Source organism: Eumetopias jubatus, unplaced genomic scaffold, assembly GCF_037043125.1.
Source record: "Eumetopias jubatus isolate StellerSeaLion01/CBP00866 unplaced genomic scaffold, mEumJub1_p1.0 scaffold_15, whole genome shotgun sequence".
NCBI classification, from domain to species: domain Eukaryota; kingdom Metazoa; phylum Chordata; class Mammalia; order Carnivora; family Otariidae; genus Eumetopias; species Eumetopias jubatus.
In genome coordinates, this window is record NW_028274821.1 from 59,282,904 (window position 1) to 59,302,105 (window position 19,202).

At 38.0% G+C, this 19,202-nt stretch overlaps 1 protein-coding gene across 1 annotated transcript in view; it reads left to right on the top strand.

Annotated features, from left to right (window-relative positions):
• The window catches only part of RECK (reversion inducing cysteine rich protein with kazal motifs), a 72,005-nt gene that overhangs the window by 6,346 nt on the left and 46,457 nt on the right, over positions 1–19,202 (top strand). The window contains exons 2-6 of the mRNA XM_028108639.2: positions 5,276–5,334; positions 8,005–8,079; positions 8,987–9,023; positions 11,792–11,877; positions 13,493–13,540. Of these exons, the coding sequence (XP_027964440.1) occupies positions 5,276–5,334; positions 8,005–8,079; positions 8,987–9,023; positions 11,792–11,877; positions 13,493–13,540 (305 nt within the window). The remainder of the gene's footprint in view (positions 1–5,275; positions 5,335–8,004; positions 8,080–8,986; positions 9,024–11,791; positions 11,878–13,492; positions 13,541–19,202) is intronic.

Genomic DNA, 19,202 nt, shown 5'->3' on the forward strand with positions numbered 1-19,202 from the left:
GGGAGTGGGAGAGGGAGAAGCAGGCTTCCCCCTGAGCAGGGAGCCCCATGTGGGGCTCCATCCCAGGACCCTGGGATCATGACCTGAGCCGAAGGCAAACGTGTAACGACTGAGCCACCCAGGGCCCCAACACCAAGTATTTTTAAAGGAATAAATGTAACAGTTGCAAGAATGAGGACTTTTAAGTTGAAGATGTAGTTGTCATTTAAATGTTTTAAAAGTGTCAATTTCCAGGCTGTTTTGAAAATAAAAATGTGATTAAAAGTAAGATCAATTTTTTATTATTAAGACATCTTTTTCATTTAGAATGACCTTTTCCAGTATCAGCTCAGATTTAGTTTTTTTCCTCCTCAACAGTGTGGGATATACATATTCTGTTTTAGTAAATCTTTAGGAAGACATTAATTAGGGGGAATCTTTATTTTCTTTAGAAAAGAAAGCAAGAATGGCTTTTCATTAACTAAATTGAATTTTAGCTTTTAGGAGGTTTCTGTGGCAAAATTCCTTTTAACTTCAAAAATCCTATAATTCTATGAATATTTTAGTTTTAGATTAGGGTATTTGTTTTCTTACGTGCTGGTTGGTCTTAGAAGTTGCATTTTTCCCTTGTGGCTGGAGCATGTGCTTCCTGCTTACTTGCCTATCTTTAGTACACATGTGGCCCAAACTGTTAGTCCTTGATGTTTCTAATTATTGGGTAATTCTGCTTGCGTATTTCTAGGTTCCACTAATACCTTCTTAAAGCCAATATACATGGCTTTTAGCAATCTCTTTGGTTTTTATTAATTTTATAATTATAGACTCTTGGAATAGGGTGCAAAATATGACACTCATCCTTATGTCTTTAATGAAGATAACACCTGAGCTTTTTATTTTCATCATGTCAATATCAAGTTTTATTTTTAAATAATTTATGTTTATCTGTTCTATTCCATTTCTTGAGAGTAAGCAGTGTTTTAAACTATTTTTCTTGAAGAACAAGAAATTAGATTAGAATCAAATTATAAAAACAAAACATTTCTAGAATTAATTGTCTTCTGTAAAAACATTAGGCCTTGGAGAGTTTTTTGCACTCTAATTGTTAAATGACCCAATTAATTCATTTTAATAGCTCTAAAAAAGACAAAGACCTTTAGTTGCCACATTAATTGCATTTGAATCCCTTCTCCCCATTCTTAATGAAGTCATATGAATTGATGTCTATTTGTAGACTTTTATTTCTTGAAAAATATGTGTTAAAGATTCTAAAAAGTTTTGTTGTTTCAAAGGAAGAAAAATGTACACCAATATAATAATGGCTAAGGTTAAGGATAGGGTATGGAAAATTTGATGGAACATACATAGGTCCCCTAGCCTGTTCATGGAGTGTGGCAGCCCTCTCAAGGGAGGAAATGTACTATTAGAGAGGAATGCTCCATTAGGAGGGGGAAGGGAGTTATTACCAGAAGACTCTGGGCTGCCCTCTGTAATCACGTATTGTCAGAGTTATCAGAAGGCTTTTGGAAAGACTAGAAGGAAGTCAAAATGTCAACATAGGTTCCGGCAAGACAGTGGGAGTATAGATCATTTTTCTTCTTATTTTCCAAACTTTTGGGTTTCTTAATGAAAAAAAGAATTATTTTAAAAGTCTAACTTCAGGGGTCACTACATTGTAAATTTGACCTTAACTATTAAATAGGAAAAAATGGGCTTTTATATTTATACTTTTAATAAAACTTTCTATTGTTATTGGACTTTTAATTATAACACATTTTGTTTCTGTTCTAAATAGACCTTTGCTCCAAGAAACTGTTTTTCAAAAATCCCTAGGCCCAAATCAGACTCTTGTCTGCCTGATTGTTTACTTTTTGCTAAGCTTGTGCTTATTGGGACCATATGTTATCCTGAGTTATCTTTGCTCATGATCAGCCAGATTTTTTGCCCTCAAATGACCTTTGTGTTAGAGGATAGTAGAAAGTGGCAACTTCTTCAGCACTTCAAAAGAGCACATCAATTATTACACAAGAGAGCCTTTTTTTGGTTTTGTTTTGTTTTTCTTTTTCCTATCTGCCCTTCTCATTCTAATGAGTAATGAGACTGGGGACATAACTCGAATCTTAGAAGATGGGGGGGAGCATGATGTGGCACGGCAGAGGAGAAGGGATTCTGAGAAAGCCTCATGAGTGATTGCCCCACTTATACCCTGTTTTATGGAGAAGAATTTCCAGTTTTGAATGTAGAAGGCTTGTTGGTGAGATCTAAAGAGCTCTTCGTTTATTCATCTATTCATTCATTTTCCCCCAATACAAATCCTACCTTCAATCAAAAAAGCGCTGCCTTCACCTAATTTGTGTACTGAAATTATATAGATTGCATTTGAAGAGATTATGTTGCAAATTTTTTATATTTTAAACCATTGTATCAGATCCAGCTGCCTGAAATGTAATATTTTCATCTTGTCTCTTGACAGCCTCCGATCAACCCAGCTGTATCTTTTTTCCAGTCAGGTACACTCTAGAATAATAACATCTCCCTGCTGTTTATTTCTATAGCCCATTCATGCGTTTCTCGGCCTGTAATGCCACTTGGCAGTGTTTTTCCTTTTCTCTAATTTGATGTTTCCCAAACTGGCATTCTGAAATGTTAGTAAGTGGCATGAGAAAAGTGTTCTCTGCTCTGAGAAGTCTGTCTACTTAGATCTCTTTTTGGGAGATTAGTAATGTATAAACATATTAAAGGCTTTGTGAAGTCCTGCAATAAGGAATTCTCTTTAACTTTTTTTAATCCTTCATTTCCCAGTTCATTTAAACATGAAATGTTTTTTCCTGAGGGGTAGATATTAACAACTTGTGAATAGAATACAAGTTTGAGAAACGCCTTTATAGTTGCCTACTTTCTCTGTTCTCCAAAGTGACTGCTCCACACTTCTACAGTTTCACCTCAAGTCCCCAACTGCATCTGAGCCCTTTTTGTTTTCAGACCTAATCTGTGTTTCGCTGAGAAAATGGAGGCCATCAACTTCCCTCATAATTTATTAGTGTCCTTATATCCTTTCCTCTTGTCTAGACTTCGTTTTACCATCAGACTGTAACCTGATAAAGTCAGAGAACATAACATTTATTCACTGTTGCATCGCTTGCATCCCTTGCCCCAAACTCGATGCCTTTTCTTTCTTTCTTTCTTTTTTAAGATTTTATTTATTTGAGAGCACGAGGAAGGGCAGAGGGAGAGGGAGAAGCAGACTCCCCACCGAGCAGGGAGCCCGATGCGGGACTCAGTCCCAGGACCCCAGGATCATGACCTGAGCCGAAGGCAGATACTTAACTGACTGAGCCACCCAGGCGCCCCTCAGTGCCTTTTCTTAAACCCGTATCCCTTTCCAGCAGTCACCCCATTTCTCCAATATTCTGTTTCAACCACAACTGTGTGGTATGGAAGTTCAGTTCTGGCACTAACCACCCAGAGTTAGAACAGACTCCACAAGTTAAAGGGCATGGTCCTCAACAAGACAGCACTTACCCCAGACACCAGCCACACTTAGGCAGTCCCCAGGCCGCCCACACTTTTGAACAACTGGCTATAAATCCAGGCTTCTCACGACCACCTCAAAATCAGTAATTCACTAGAATGATGCATAGAGCTCAGGGAAGCCCTCTAGTTATGATTACAGTTTTATTATAAAGGATACAAATCAGGACCAGCCAAATGAAGAGACACACAGGGTGAGGTCTGGGAGGAAATGCAGAGCTTTTGTGTCTTCTCCTCACGGAATCAATGTGTATCAATCACCCTCCTGGCACATCAGTGTCTTCACCAACTGGGAAAGGTCCACTGAGCTTCGGTATCTAGTGTTCATTGGGAATTCATCACATAGACATGATTGATTTGATTATTGGCCATATGGGTTGAACTTGATCTTCATCCCTCTGTCTTGCTAGAGGTTGGACTGCTATCATGGAGCTCAAAGTCCCAACCTTCTAACCTTCTAATCAAAGGGCTGGTCTGTCTGGCATGCCAATCCCCATCCTGAAGCTATCTGGGAGGTTGGAGGCGGGGTGTCACTTCATTAGCATAACAAAGATACACCTCTTACTCTAGAAATTCCAAGGATTAGAGTCTTCCTCCCAGGAATCAGGGACAAAGGCCAACTGCAAATGGAGGATTTTTCCTTCCCTTGATCCTGCATCCTTCCTTCCGTAACCACTGCTCTTTTTTTCCCCTCCCATTTCTTTTTTTTTTTTTTTAAGATTTATTTATTTGAGAGAGAGAGAGCAGGGGAGGGGCAGAGTGGGGGAGAGGGGGAGAGAGACAGAGAGAGAGAATCCCAAGAAGACCCCCTGCTGAGCATGGAGTCCTGCTCAGGGACTGAATCCCTGAGATCATTACCTGAGCAGAAATCAAGAGTTGGACCCTTAACTGACTGCACCACCCGGGTGCCCCTTCCCTCCCATTTCTGCCAGACTTACTGAGAGCCAATGTTTGTTGTTTATACTTCCTCACCTCTGGTTTACTCCTTAATATCATCCACTTCTAGCTCCACAGAAAGTACCCTGTGAAGGTTACCAAGTGGCCTCCTATTTAGTAAATCCATTTCCTTTTTTTGAGTCTTCAATCTAACCTGTATGTTTTGGTACATGCCACTAAGTATTCCCTCTTCTGTAATGCTACTCTCTCGAGGCTGACCTACCTATCTGACTGTTTCATCTCAGTGTCTTTTGTTTCTTCCCATGTCTCAGATTTGGTGTTCTTTAGAATTTGATGCTGTGATGACTTCTTACTAGAAACTCTCCCTAGGCAATGTCTTTTGTTTCCATATATCTCCTTTATGCTGATGACTTTCAACTTGGATCTTTCAGCTTGGCTTTACCTGCAATCCAGGCTTAGATTTCTGACTTTACTGCTATTCCATCTGGATGTCCTATAGGAACCTTAAATTTAACATGTCCAAAACAAAATTCATTGCCTTTTTATCACTTAGTCATACATTATAGGTACAATAATAGAATATAGCCTATAGGGTAATTATAAGGATTGAATGAGATAATGCTTAAAGAAAACTTAGTAAAATTCTGGTACATAGAAAGTACACATGACAGTCTCCACTATTAGCCTGCAAGCTTCTTGAGGGCAGGGACCATGTGCTCAGACAACACTGTCCTCAGTTTGTAAAAGTTTGTTGAGTTAAAATGAATAATAATAATCTGTTGAATAAATATTTTGTATAGCCATCTGATTTAGTTTAATCATCTTGTTTATATAACAGTGGGTAACATCTGGTGTTTATTTTTGCTCCTAGGTGCACTGTGTTGTAATCATTCAAAGGATAACCAAATGTGCCATGATGTATGTGAACAGGTAAGCTTACATAATAATTGTTGAGGTTATGTAACTGTTTATTAAGTATAATTGTTTTGGACAAATCTGCTGGACAGCACCTTAACCAAATCATCACAGTTCACATCACCAATAATGAAACAAATTAATATGTGTCTGCTGACATAATGCACTGAAAAGAAGCACAGCATTGTAAGTAGCATTCCTGTCAAAAATACATAACCTGAATCATGAGGAAAAAATAGGGCAAACCAAGATTGAGGGATATTCCTCAAACAACAGCCTGTATTCTTCGAAGTTGTCAGGGTTAAGAAACTTGCAGATTAAAGGGAACTACAGAGATATGACAACTAAATGCAATATACAATCTTGGATTGGATCCTGGAATTAAAAAAGGTTGCTATAAAGGACATTATTGGAAGAAAGTGGTGAAATTTGAATATGAACTATAATAATCAGTGCTATGATCCTAAATTTGGTGATTGTATTGTGGTGACATAGGACAGTGTCCTTGTTCTTGGGAGATACATGCTGGGATTTGGAATGAATGATCATGTCTGTAATGAATTCTAAAATGTTTCATCAAAATAACAATAATATCTCTATATGTAGAGAGAATTAAATGTTGCAAAATTTTAATAATGAGTAACTAGATGAAGACTGTGTGAGTGTTCTTGAAACTTCTGTAGGTTTGAATTTTTCTGATTGAGCCTTTTAAGTCAAGTTCCACCGAGACACAATACCTGTTTATATAAAGTCTTAACCTTCTTTCCTCATCCTGGTTGTGCAGTTCTGGCCTTGGCACTTGAGAACAAATGGCCTCAAGTATCTTTTGAAGAGTTTTCAGTAATGTGGATTTTTGTCACTTCCTAAAATTTAGAGAGCTACCTAATTGGAATTAAAACTTCTCTCAAACAATATTATGAATTTATTTATTTATTTTTAAAGATTGTATTTATTTATTTGAGAGAGAGAGAGAGCCTATGTGTGCACGAGCGGAGGTGGGGTGGAGTGGGGGGGAGCAGGGCGGGGAGGAGGGGCAGAAGGGGAGGGATGAGCAGACGTCTTGCTGAGTGTGAGTGTGATGCTAGGTTAGGGGCTGGATCCCACAACCCTGAGATCACAACCTGAGCCAAAACCAAGAGTTAGCCGCTTGACCAACTGAACCACCCAGGCGCCTCTCAAACAGTATTATGAATTTAGAAAGATTTTGCAAGATACTCTTTAATTATAAAACAAAACAGTGACTCAGCTCATCTAAGTACATGAATTCATGTCAAAACACTATGGCAAACTAAGTTTTCTGCAAATTTATTGTAAGAACAACAGCTTTTAAAAGCAAAAATGGCTCCTAGATGGTGTCATCATAAGGGAGCTGAAGCACTGCTTTCCTGACTTTGCTTATTTGATGAATAAATCTGGTCATTTACCCTGTAGGGTTTCTCACAATCTGAATTATGCTATTTGCAACTCCATGGTATCATTTAATATATTCCCCTTTCCTCTATATTTCTTAGTAATTGGTAGGTAGATTTAGAGCGGAGCTATCCAATAGAGCTTTCTGCAGTGATGAAAATATTCTGTATCTGTGTGATCCAGTATGGTAGCCACTAGCTACATGTGCCAAGTGAACATTTGAAATGTGTTTAGAGAGGTTAAGGAGAAAGAGAAAGAGTTTGAGGAACTGAATTTTAAATTTTATTTAATCTTAATTGATTTAAGTTTAAATTTAGATAGCCACACATGGCTAACAGTAACCTAATGAGACAGGTCGAGAGGCTTGATCAGATTCAGGTTAGGTTTTGCTTTATTTTCGTTTTGTTTGTTCAGCAGGTCTTACTCATAACATTATTGTGTTTGTCTCTTTTATGGCTATAATTAACATTATAGTCATTATTGATAATTACCTAAATGTATGAATTCACTAGTGGTTGCAAAATGGTGATATTCTAGCTCTCGTCACTTATTAACAATAGTTGGTAGTTTGGGAGAAAAAATGGCTACTAAAACTAACTGGAGATAAATCCTTTTTCGTTGTCCTTAGCATTCATGGATTTCACAGTCTTGACTATTTGCAGGTAACCATGAAGTTCTATCTCATATATAATGGCTTATAATTTACTGAGACATCAAATTGTAATTGCATTAATTAAAATTCTATTTGGAAGAGAGCCAGTTAGCCTGGTGAATGAACTTGTCAGCTCCTCAGCATCTTTATTAAAAATGGCTTTGTCTCTATTGGTATTTTATGGAAGCTTATGCCATAATGCTATCCACAGATTTGTTCTTCACTAATATCAAGGGTATGACATAATCTGTTTTACATTGTTGTCAGTTGACTAAAAGTAGTTTGTAGAACAGTTTAGAATAAACTTATCTTTTTTTCTTTTCTGTTTTCTTTCTTTTTCCCCTTTGTCCTCTAACAGATTTGGTAGCGTGTTTTTTTTTCCATTTTTGGTCATTAGAAAAGGGTCTAGACTTGCATATGTGGACTTTGTTGGTTATTTGCCAAACTAACAAACCGTTTAAGAGATGTTACCTCAGCTTAATTTAGATCTTTCCAAAGGTTTTCCATTTATAAAAGGAAGTTGGAAAATATTCTAGGCGACTGATAAGTATAGAAGACAACAAATTTTACCTCTTCTTATTTCTAATTCTAAATGCCACAAAAACTTTTTTTTTTTTTGCCAGATATTCTCCTCAAAAAGTGAGTCCCGACTAAAGCATCTGTTACAGCGAGCCCCAGATTATTGCCCTGAAACAATGGTAGGTCTTGTTTAACTTAACTATGGAAGCTTTTGTCTAAATGAAGCCATCTAATGAGCTAACTTCTAGATTCAGGAAAATGTTCAAAATGATTTGAGTTTGTGATCAAATTAAAATGTTAGATTTAACTAGGTATTTTAAAAAGATCACACAAATTGCTGGTAGAATATTATCTTTGATCTTTTATTGTTTATCCCATGATATAGGTATAAAAATAATATTAAATATAAATGTATTACAGTCTTTAAATTTCATTATAACCGTTTAGCTGGAATTTGGAATTTTATTCATTATTTTGATAATTTTATGAAAACCATAATAACTGTAATCTTACATTTATTTTGAATTTGAAAAGTTAAATTTGGGGTAAGGGGAAATGTGTGATTTCTCATTATTCCTATCTTCCCATTTTTTGGTGTACTATAGATATATGGCTTGCCTCTCTGAATCATGTAACTTAAAATATCTCCAGTGCTTGGGCCATCCTCAGTGTTTGGGACACTGGTGGGCCAGGCTACGGAATATGAGCTTACATGAGACCGACTTTTTAGATGTGGTGGCTTGCTTTATGTGAGGGAGGAAAAGTTAAACAATTCTGACTGACACATTTGCCTTTACTTGCTCTACAGACACTTCTTTGTGCTTAGAAACAGTGATTCCAGTAAGCATCCTGAGTACCCAGACTCATTGTTAGTGCTCTCAGATGGGAAGATGGGAAGAGAGCAAGCAATATTTTTGCACTCAGTTTTATTTTTTCTTCCCTGAATAGCTGCTTGATACTCATGTGGTCTTAGAACACTGACTATATAGAGACAAACATAATCAAATTAGCTGTATATAATTTCTATATAAATTGTCATATTTTGGAACTGGTTATATAAAAGCCTTTTGGTGATTCCAATTTTAGGTTGAAATTTGGAGTTGTATGAATTCATCTTTGCCAGGTAAGCAAAGAAGTGTAACATTTAGCATTTTATCTTTAAAAACTTACTTTGTGATTGTAAAATCTGTGTCATAGTCCTGTAACTTAATGTATCCCCTTGAGTTCCTATCTTCTCTTTCTTGTAGGCACCCAGATTTTCAAATGTATAGTTTATTCTCATTCACTCAATCATTAACTGTACTCTTGTCTCTACTTCTTCCATTCTAGTGAAACTGGTCTTTGAAAGAGCACCAGGATCTCATGGTACCTAAATCTTATGGCCTTTTCTCAGTACTTATTCCCTTTGACTGCCCTGCAGCACCTGATATTGTGAACCTTACCTCCTTATGACTCCACCTTAGCCTCATGCATGACCTTATCCTCTCGTACCTTCCCTCTTTGCCACCCCCTCCCCCCAAGAAGGACCTTGGTTATTCCTGTGCATGGTCCTCTTTTCTCTCTCCACACTTACTCTGGTAATTGCTTTCCTTCCCAGAACTGTTAACTAGTCAGCACTGGGAAGATAGCCTTCAAATCTAAGTTGTCACTCACGATTTCTAGACACGTCACCAGGATGGTTCTCTGCATCCTGGTGACAACTGAAGTATGAATTTAACCAAACTCATTGGGTGCCTGGGTGGCTCAGTTGTTAAGCGTCTGCCTTTGGCTCAGGTCATGGTCCCAGGGTCCTGGGATTGAGCCCCGCATCGGGCTCCCTGCTCAGCGGGAAGCCTGCTTCTCCCTCTCCCACTCTCCTTACTTGTATTCCGTCTCTCGCTGTCTCTCTCTCTCTGTCAAATAAATAAAATCTTTTTTAAAAAAATAAATAAAACCAAACTCATAAGTGCCTGTCTTGTGAATGACACTAGACCAGAATCCCTCAAGTTATCTTTGATTGCTTTTTCTTTTTAGCTCCATCGACTCTCTCCTTGTAAAATCTTGGAGCTGTTCTCTCTACTCCTAGTTCAGGCCATTATTATTATTCTCTGGGAATAGAATATTGTAACAACCTTGTAGCTGGTCTTTCAACATATCACAGCTGTCCTCCCCAGCTCCTTAAAAACAAAAACAAAAACAAAAAAAACAAAAAAACCCTTCAGGGGGGATATCCACTTCCATTAGAATAAAGCCCAAACTCCCTAACCTGGCATTCATAGTCTTCCAGGATTAAAGCTTCCAGTCCTGGTTAAAAAAAGGAAGTATAAGTATAAAGGAAGTATATTTTATGTATTTCTGAACTCTAAAGGCTTTCACACTGTTTGAAGTTTGTATTTCAAACAAATTGGTCTATTTTCCTTCTTGGAATTACCCATATCCTTGCTTATTCTCCCAATTATCCCTCTACCTAATGTCCTGGAATTATTTATATATAATTTATATCTTTGTTAGAGGTATCTCCATATGTGATCTCCATAATGGGATAAATCATATATTTTATCTATTTCATAACCCACATAATACCTAATGGAGTGCTTTGTACATAATACTGTAAACCCTTGTTGGACAGTAATAGTTTCTAGGAGGCCACTAGGTGTATGGAAACAGCAATATACTGTATTATAGTATAGAAGTTCACAAAATTTATGACCTACATTGATTCCATTCAAAATAATTTAGAAAACGTGAGTGATTCTGAATAGTAAGCAGCAGAGATTTAGAGGAAACTATACTAGACAAAGGGTTAGATGGAAGTCTATTACCCTTTGTACCATTAAAACATGTAGGAATACAGAAGCTTATGATATGCAATATTTCTAGCCAGTTTTAACAGTTGGGGTGGTTTATAATTTTGAGAGCTTTGTCTGCAGGCCATTTGTTTACTTTTTTTTTTTAGCAGAATGCTTCTATTTGTTATATTAAGTCCTAGTTTCATTTGGAGAACTATGTTACCTATTGCATTAAATTCTTGACACTTTTTTCAAATGTAAATAATGATAATTTAGATGTGATTTTGCAGATGTATGTATTACATGGAAGCAGCTTAAAGTATTTCTGAAAAGAGATCAGGAGGAATGTGCTATATGCCTATGAGCGTATGTCCTTCCTCTTTTTATAATTGTTACTTGTGTCCCCTAATATTATCCTAGGAGTCATTCATTGACATTTATACTTGCAAAAATGAATGTAAAAAAATTCATTAGGACACTTTTTATAATTGCATCACCTTTTGATATTACCGTAATTTGGCTGGAGAAATAGCTGCTGTCTATAAATTGAAACAGAATAGTCATTTTGCCCCATAATTAAGTGTACTCATCAAAGTCAGTTCTTGCCCACAGGAAATGTTCCTTTCTGTCCTGTCTGTTCACTAAGTATCAGTTTCTAAACAGTATCATGGGTTTAATGCTATTCTAGGTATTTAATATTTTAAATGTAATAATCCTTGTACCCTTTTTTGTTTGTTTGCATGTTAAGTTAAATTGGAATCTTTGCCTCTGATTCACAGTCTAAAAGTGAGGAAGGCCTCTCCTTGCTTTCCCTAACCTGCGTGTCTTCTAGAGGTGCTGTCTACCCAAGAGTGAGAATGATCTAAAGAGAGTTTGGGGGGGCAGAGAAAAGAAAGAAAAAACAAAGCACCTGATAATTATGTTGTGCGGGCTCTGAGAAGACTGACAGCACTGGGAGTAAGGGTGAGAGGAAGGCCTTAATAATTTTGAGGCCCTGTTATCTGAGCTAGTTTTCCTGTGGACACCTGCTTTGACTTTTAGTGAGATCCATGAACCAATTTGGCATGCCATTTGTGTTTGTTACTGCTTATGACCAAAACATTTGAACATTTTGTTTTTTAAGGTGTGTTTAAGAAGTCTGATGGCTGGGTTGGCTTAGGCTGCTGTGAACTGGCTATTACCTTGGAGTGTCGACAGGCATGCAAGCAGGTAATACTTCAGCATGGAGTACAGTTTGAGTATTAGCTGTGTGTATGTTTTAGACTTTGCCCACCTCATACATTTGGAGAGATGACCCATAAAAGCTGCAAATTTAGCATTTCTTGCATAGACCAATTCCTTTTAGACTTGCTGCTTTCTCAGTACGGCTGCTGCATGTAAGACCTTCAGCCTTTTCTTATTCTCCTCTCTGACATGCAAGAGAGAGGAAAGAATATTATAGGAACTGAAGCCTTTTATACTCTGCCTGTGGTCATACTTAGTCAATGCTGAGTGATTCCAAATGGTTGTATAAATTTAGAGTATGCTTGGATGAGAGCAGATGACACAGTTGGCTTATTTAGCTTTCATCTTTCCCTCTCTCTTTCATCATGGGTTTACCCTGAGCATGTTCTTATACCCTTCCCTGCTCCTAAGGTGAGCATGACTCCAACAGTGAACTATGACTTCTCTTTGATTGGATAGATCTCCAGTCCAATTCAAGTTAGGCCCCTGAGTTCTTCCTCACTCTGTGTATTTTCATAATGGTCCCAGAGTGCTGTGGGAAGACTGGCCTCCTAGCTGCTCATACTCCCAACTGGTGAGAGTAGACTTAACTGGGAAATTTAGTTAGACTGGAAACCAGAGCTGGAAAGCCTTTTCTTATTTTCTTCTTTTAATGACTGGTCTCTGGACCAGAGTACATGAGACATGGTGGCATCTTTACTTTCATACAGACCACTGTACTATTTAGTCTGAGCAAAACTCTTTGAGTAGCATACAGCCTAGCAATCTACTGTTCTTCTTCAGTCATTGAGATGAAGCTGAGTTGCAGAGGATTTGAACTGTAATGGGTCTAGGGGGACATAAAGAGAATTACATAAAAATAACTTTTGTTAATTGCCTAGCATAGCCTCTTCCCTCTTTAGTTGCCCACTCCATTACATGTGGATCTTTTCTGAGGAGATTGACTCATAAATCAGTATGAGAATTTAGAATATAAAGGGTTAAAGAAAAAGCAAAATATAAATGCCTTGGCAGAGCTTCACAAGAAAATTTGCTACAGAGTGGAATTCAACTAACAAAAAAGTTCTCTGATTTATATTTCTTTCAAAGTCATCTAGTTTCTGAAATAACAACAGGACCTGTTATTATGTGAGATTAAAGCCATAAAAGAGTGAAGTTTTAGCATATTGAGTAGGTTTCTGGGGCTGTTTGTTTTAAAGAACTTGCGTGAAATTTGTTTGTTGTATTTTAGGGACTTTTAAGTATTGGAGCTTAAGATTTTCCTTGATGAGGGCGCCTGGGTGGCTCAGTTGGTTAAGCAACTGCCTTCGGCTCAGGTCATGATCCTGGAGTTCCGGGATCGGGACCCACGTCGGGCTCCCTGCTCAGCGGGGAGTCTGCTTCTCCCTCTGACCCTCCTCCCTCTCGTGCTATCTCTCATTCTCTCTCTCTCTCAAATAAATAAGTAAAATCTTTAACAAAAAAAAAGAAAAAAAAAAAGATTTTCCTTGATGAAATAAAGAATACATACCAGCAAGTAACATATATTAATTTATGTTCTTTTTGTCCTGTGTTGAATAACATGTATAATAAACTAATGGAGAAATTTGTTATCTTTTAGGCATCTTCAAAAAATGATATCTCCAGAGTTTGCAGAAAAGAATATGAGGTATGCATTTTATTTAACAAATTTGGATAGACTATTCAGATATTATCAAAATTGATAAAACCACTTAAAATTTAAAAATGAATTCATTCTTACATTAAATTGCCTTTTACTTTGCAGAAAATATAGCCTTGACAAAATATAGCCTTGTCATTTACCTTGTTTAGAAATGTCACAACTTTAATTGACTTGTTGAAATTGAGCATTAATTTTAAAGAAATCCCCTGTTAGCTATACATGAATTAAGAAAGTAAAATCTTAAAGTTAAAAAAATTTTTTAAGAAATGCCTGAATCACATATACAGAGGCTTTAACCTATAATGTATTCATAATAGCAACTGGTTGTACCCAGGGTCGTACAGTAGTTTTTCTTAGGTTCCATATCCTTTTTTGCCTCTTTTCCTGTACCTTGACCCATCCAGGTATCCCTCTTTATAAACTGTCTCTAATTGAAAGAAACAAAATCACACTGCCTGTGTGAGTAGCTTCAACCTTGCCTAGCTCTTGCATTTGGCGGAAAAATTACTAAATTACAAAGGCTGTATTAAATCTAAAGGACTCTTATTTCCCAATGGTGGTATTTCAAGCGCTGTATCTAGATGAGGTAATTCCTAGGGCAGGGGTAGAGGAGGTATTTCATGTCATGCAAATATGTACAGAAGATTGTCCCTGATGTGAAAAAGCTCCTCATTGGACTACTTTCTTCAGTTTCTAGAACTCCATAGTTAAATGTGACATTATTGTTCTTCATAGTGTGAGACCGTGCAGTTAAAGGTACTTACAGGCATATTCCTCATTCATCATTTTTATCTAGAACATTGGGATTCCTTGCTTTTAATAGTCTGTATTCTCTTGGAAGAGATAGAACCGTTCTCTTAACAGCTTCTAGATGATAGTTCTGCCTTTTTTTCTTTTCTCAATGTCTATAATTATAGCTCTTGATTAATATTTTTAAAGTGGAAAAATCTTATTTATCTTTTGTCCCTTTGTACTGTTTGCTAAGTTATATCTGTTTCTCTGAAGACACATTTCCAAATTAACTGCAACTCTTCTCTGTTCTTAATAAAAGCCTTGCTGCAAAGAAATAAAAGATCTTTTTTTTTTCTTATCTCTCTACCTTTGAAATAACTAGTTTTAGTTTCTCTTGAACAAAGTGGCTAACTGTGATAATTCCTTCTTTTCTCCCACATGATGTCTGACACTGTCCATCTCCTGTAGCCTGTCCTCCATTATTTTAGTGTGCTTCCTTCTCTTGTCTGGATTTCTGCATTGCCCTAGGAAGTCTGCCAGTATGTGTTGATGAAGGACGGGACAGGAAAGGTAAGAGAGATAAACACTGTCCTATGAGAGAAATACTAAGGATAGTTTACTTTTCCCAGTCTGTCCTCCTTTATTGGCCCAGAATTAAGCAACTATTTTCCAAAAATCTACATGCCAAGAGGGTTCTTTTACATATATATATATAAATATATATGTAAAATACATATACGTAGTATGATATATATGAAAAATATACATATGTAATATAAATCTGTTAAAAACTGACTCTCTAAGTTATTTAAGATAATTCAAGGCTCAATCTGACTTCTCATGTATTATTTAGAAATAAAAGAGAGACAAGAGCACTTTAATGCTGAAGGAGGGTTCTGCATTATAAACCCCAAATAACATTCACTCTCATGATTGTTGAAGTGTAGTCCAAAGATGATGACTATTGGTTATAAAGTGAATGGGGTAAATATGGTGTAATACAACCTAGTTTAACTGGACTGGTTGTTTATCAACATAAGAATAATTTATAAAACTAGGCTTTTAGTATCCTTTCCTTAACACTGGAGCGATCCCTGGAGTGAACTTCCAAGACGTGTAAGCTGTTACTTTAGGCTTACAATTATAGGGGTTAGCATTTACCCTGCAGCATGGTTTTATGCAGTTTGATTAGATATTCAGTAAGTGAGTAATTTCATTTGGAGGAGCTAATGTTTATCTTTACTGGTAACCTGCTGCAGAATCCCTTTTGAGGGGATTTCCTGAGAAATTTACTTGTATGAATAAAGTTTAAAAATTTTGTTCCAACCAAGCTAAGATAAAGCAGTTAACTGTAAAGCATTGTTATGTCTGATTTTATAGCATGTTTCCTTTTCTCATGCAAATCAACAATTATTTATTGAATGTAAGAGGCAGTTTTATATAATAGAAAGCATAAACTTTGGAGTTATAGCTAACTTAGAATTCTAGCTAAGACTACTTATAACTTAACTTCAAATACTGAAGAATTGTATCTGAGTGAAGAATTAAAATAAATACTGCACACACGAGGGCTCAGGGAAATCAGAAAGCAGAGTGAGCATGTTGGGATTTATCAGGGGAAACTTTATGAAGGAGAAAGGCCTGAAAGGACTAGCATACTTTGGTAAAAAGACTGTGGATCAAAAACATGTTAGCAAAAATGCACATGGCTTGTGCAGGGGACAGAAAGAAAATAGGCCTGTTTGGGGCTGAGAATCTGTGCTTAGTTGGATAGACAACGTGGGACCAGATCTTGGAAAGATGATGTTTTAGGGCTCAGCCCATCATTAAGTAGAAGGAGATGATGGAAATTCTGTAATAGGAGAGCAACATAACGACTCCATATTTTAGAAAACTAAAGCCTTAATTGTATGCATGCTAAGTTTTAGATCCCACAGACTCCTCTAACTTAGCTAAAAGCAGGTAAGGCCCCAAACTAGGATGATAACAATAGAACCAAGTATTAAGGAATAAATCAGAGATTTGAAGGCAGAATCCATCAAAAGGATTTGTTAATGGTGGATTGACTGTAGTAGATAATGTTCAGGAAAATATTAAAAAAATTATTAGCGAATTAGGAGGTAGAACTGAAGAAATTCTGTGGATAAGCAGCACAGAAGGACAGACTAAAAGGGAGTTTAAGAGATGTAGGAGATCAAGTGTTCAAACTGGAATGCTGGGAGAAGGAAAGGGAGTATGGGACAGAGGGACGGAGGTCTTTAATAAGACCCATCGGGGCGCCTGGACGGCTCAGACTGTTAAGCGTCTGCCATCGGCTCAGGTCATGGTCCCGGGGTCCTGGGATCGAGCCCCGCATCGGGCTCCCTGCTCGGCGGGGAGCCTGCTTCTCCCTCTCCCTCTGCCTGTCGCTCCCCCTGCTTGTACTCTCTCTCTCTGTCAAATAAAAAAATCTTTAAAAAAAAACAACCCATCAAATCTCCAGCAGGATTAAAAATATATATATATCCATACATTACTGACACACCTCATAGCCAAGATCTTAAAAGCAGTCCGGAAGAAAAGACCTTACCTTCAAAGGAGACTAACAGCTGATTTCTCAGTAGCAACAGAGGAAGTCAGACAGTGGAATGATACCTAAACTGTTCTGAAAGAAAATAATTATCAACCTAGAATGACATATCCAGTAAAAATATTTTCTAAGGGAAAATTAAAGGTATTTTCAGACAACAAAAATGAAGAATTGCCATACTGGACCCTTAAAGGAAGTTGTAAAATATCTTTTTTGAGATGCAAAAGAAAATGAGAATGATGAAAATACAAAGTGACTAAGTTAAAACACACACACAGATTGTAGAAAACAGTAATAACATATTATTCAGTTGTTGTTTTTTAAAGATTTTATTTATTTTTTGACAGAGAGAGGGACAGTGAGAGGGAACACAAGCAGGAGGAGTGGGAGAGGGGGAAGCAGGCTTCCTGCAGAGCAGGGAGCCCGATGCGGGGCTCGATCCCAGGACCCAGGGATCATGACCCGAGCCGAAGGCAGACGCTTGACAACTGAGCCACCCAGGCACCCCTTTTATTCAGTTTTTGAACTAGAGAAAATACACAGCCACAATAGCATATATGTTGGGAAGGGAGTTTATTTTTTTATTTTTTTCTCCCCAGCCCCTCTGTTGGAAAGGGAGTTTAAAGAAATTGAGGGATATTAGTGTTAGGTGTTTTTTTTTTTTTTTTAAAGATTTTATTTATTTATTTATTTGAGAGAGAGAATGAGAGAGAGAGAGCATGAGAGGGGGGAGGGTCGGGGGAGAAGCAGACTCCCCGCTGAGCAGGGAGCCCGATGTGGGACTCGATCCCGGGACTCCAGGATCATGACCTGAGCCGAAGGCAGTCGCTTAACCGACTGAGCCACCCAGGCACCCAGGGTTAGGTGTTTTTAAATGTAACAACCTATATCTCAGAGGTAGGTAGAAATACAGGACTAAAGAGGAGGAGAAAGATCATGCCCAAGTCAACCATGAAGTAACCCTTGAACCTTGAGAGTTAAAGAAAACTTGATGAAAGAGAAAGTGTCGAAAAAAGTGGAGAGCTGGATTTTGAAATTGCTTTTTTAGGGACCTAGAAGAGAAGGATACAGATACCGATTAGGAGGACCCTACCTGTGTTGAATAAGACTATTGGAATGAGATGTTCCAGGAAAAAGGGATCTAACTTCCTCTCAGTGGATATGTTCAAGCAAGGGCTTACTGGATTCACATATTGTGGAAGGGATTTCTGCAATGGATGGGAGATTTAGCTAATGATCTCCCAACTCTGTAGTTCTCTCTTTCTGACCCGTACCTAAGAAAGAGTACTTCCTTCAGTACTGATGAGTATTTTTTCAGAATCACACTTTTTTTCTTTTTAAGATTTTATTTTGACAGAGAGAGGCAGCGAGAGAGGGAACACAAGCAGGGGGAGTGGGAGAGGGAGAAGCAGGCTTCCTGCTGAGCACGGAGCCCGACATGGGGCTTGATCCCAGGACCCTGGGACCATGACCTGAGCTGAAGGCAGACGCTTAACAACTGAGCCACCCAGGCGCCCCATAGAATCACACTTTCGATTAGCGCCACCATTATCAACCAGTGGCTTGATAACTCTGACCGGGACATGTCCAGGTGTCATGGGCACGCTCATTCTAGGTTCTCCATGCATTTTCACAGGTGTGGTCCTTGGCCCCTGGAAGTATTGGTCAGGCCACATGGATTCATAGATGTGTGATACTAGAACCAGGGATGATAGTCAAAATATTCAACAGCTGGAATGACGTAGGCACCAACTGAACAGATGCTGTAAACCATCAGCAAGCCATATTAGCGCACACTGCCTCATTAAAGCCAAAGTACGAACTAAGTCGTATTTTCTGTGAGTTGTGAGACATCTAGTATCATTTTTTTTAAAGATTTTATTTATTTATTCATGAGAGAGAGAGAGAGAGAGAAGCAGCCTCCCCACTGAGCAGGGAGCCCGATGTGGGACTCGATCCCAGGACTCTGGGATTATGACCTGAGCCGAAGGCAGACGCTTAACCATCTGAGCCACCCAGGCGCCCTCATTTTTTTTTTTTAAAGATTTTATTTATTTGACAGAGAGAGACACAGCGAGAGAGGGAACACCAGCAGGGGGAGTGGGAGAGGGAGACAGAGGCTTCCCACAGAGCAGGGACCCTGATGCAGGACTCGATCCCAGGACCCTGGGATCATGACCCGAGCTGAAGGCAGAAGCTTAACCGACTGAGCCACCCAGGCGCCCTGTCTAGTATAATTTTTTTTACATAGTCTTTGTCTGCAAGTTGGCTGAAAATAGTATTTTCTTCTAGCCACCAAAATGGTGATTTTAAAAAAAATTGTTGTTTATAGTTTCTTTCTTGAAT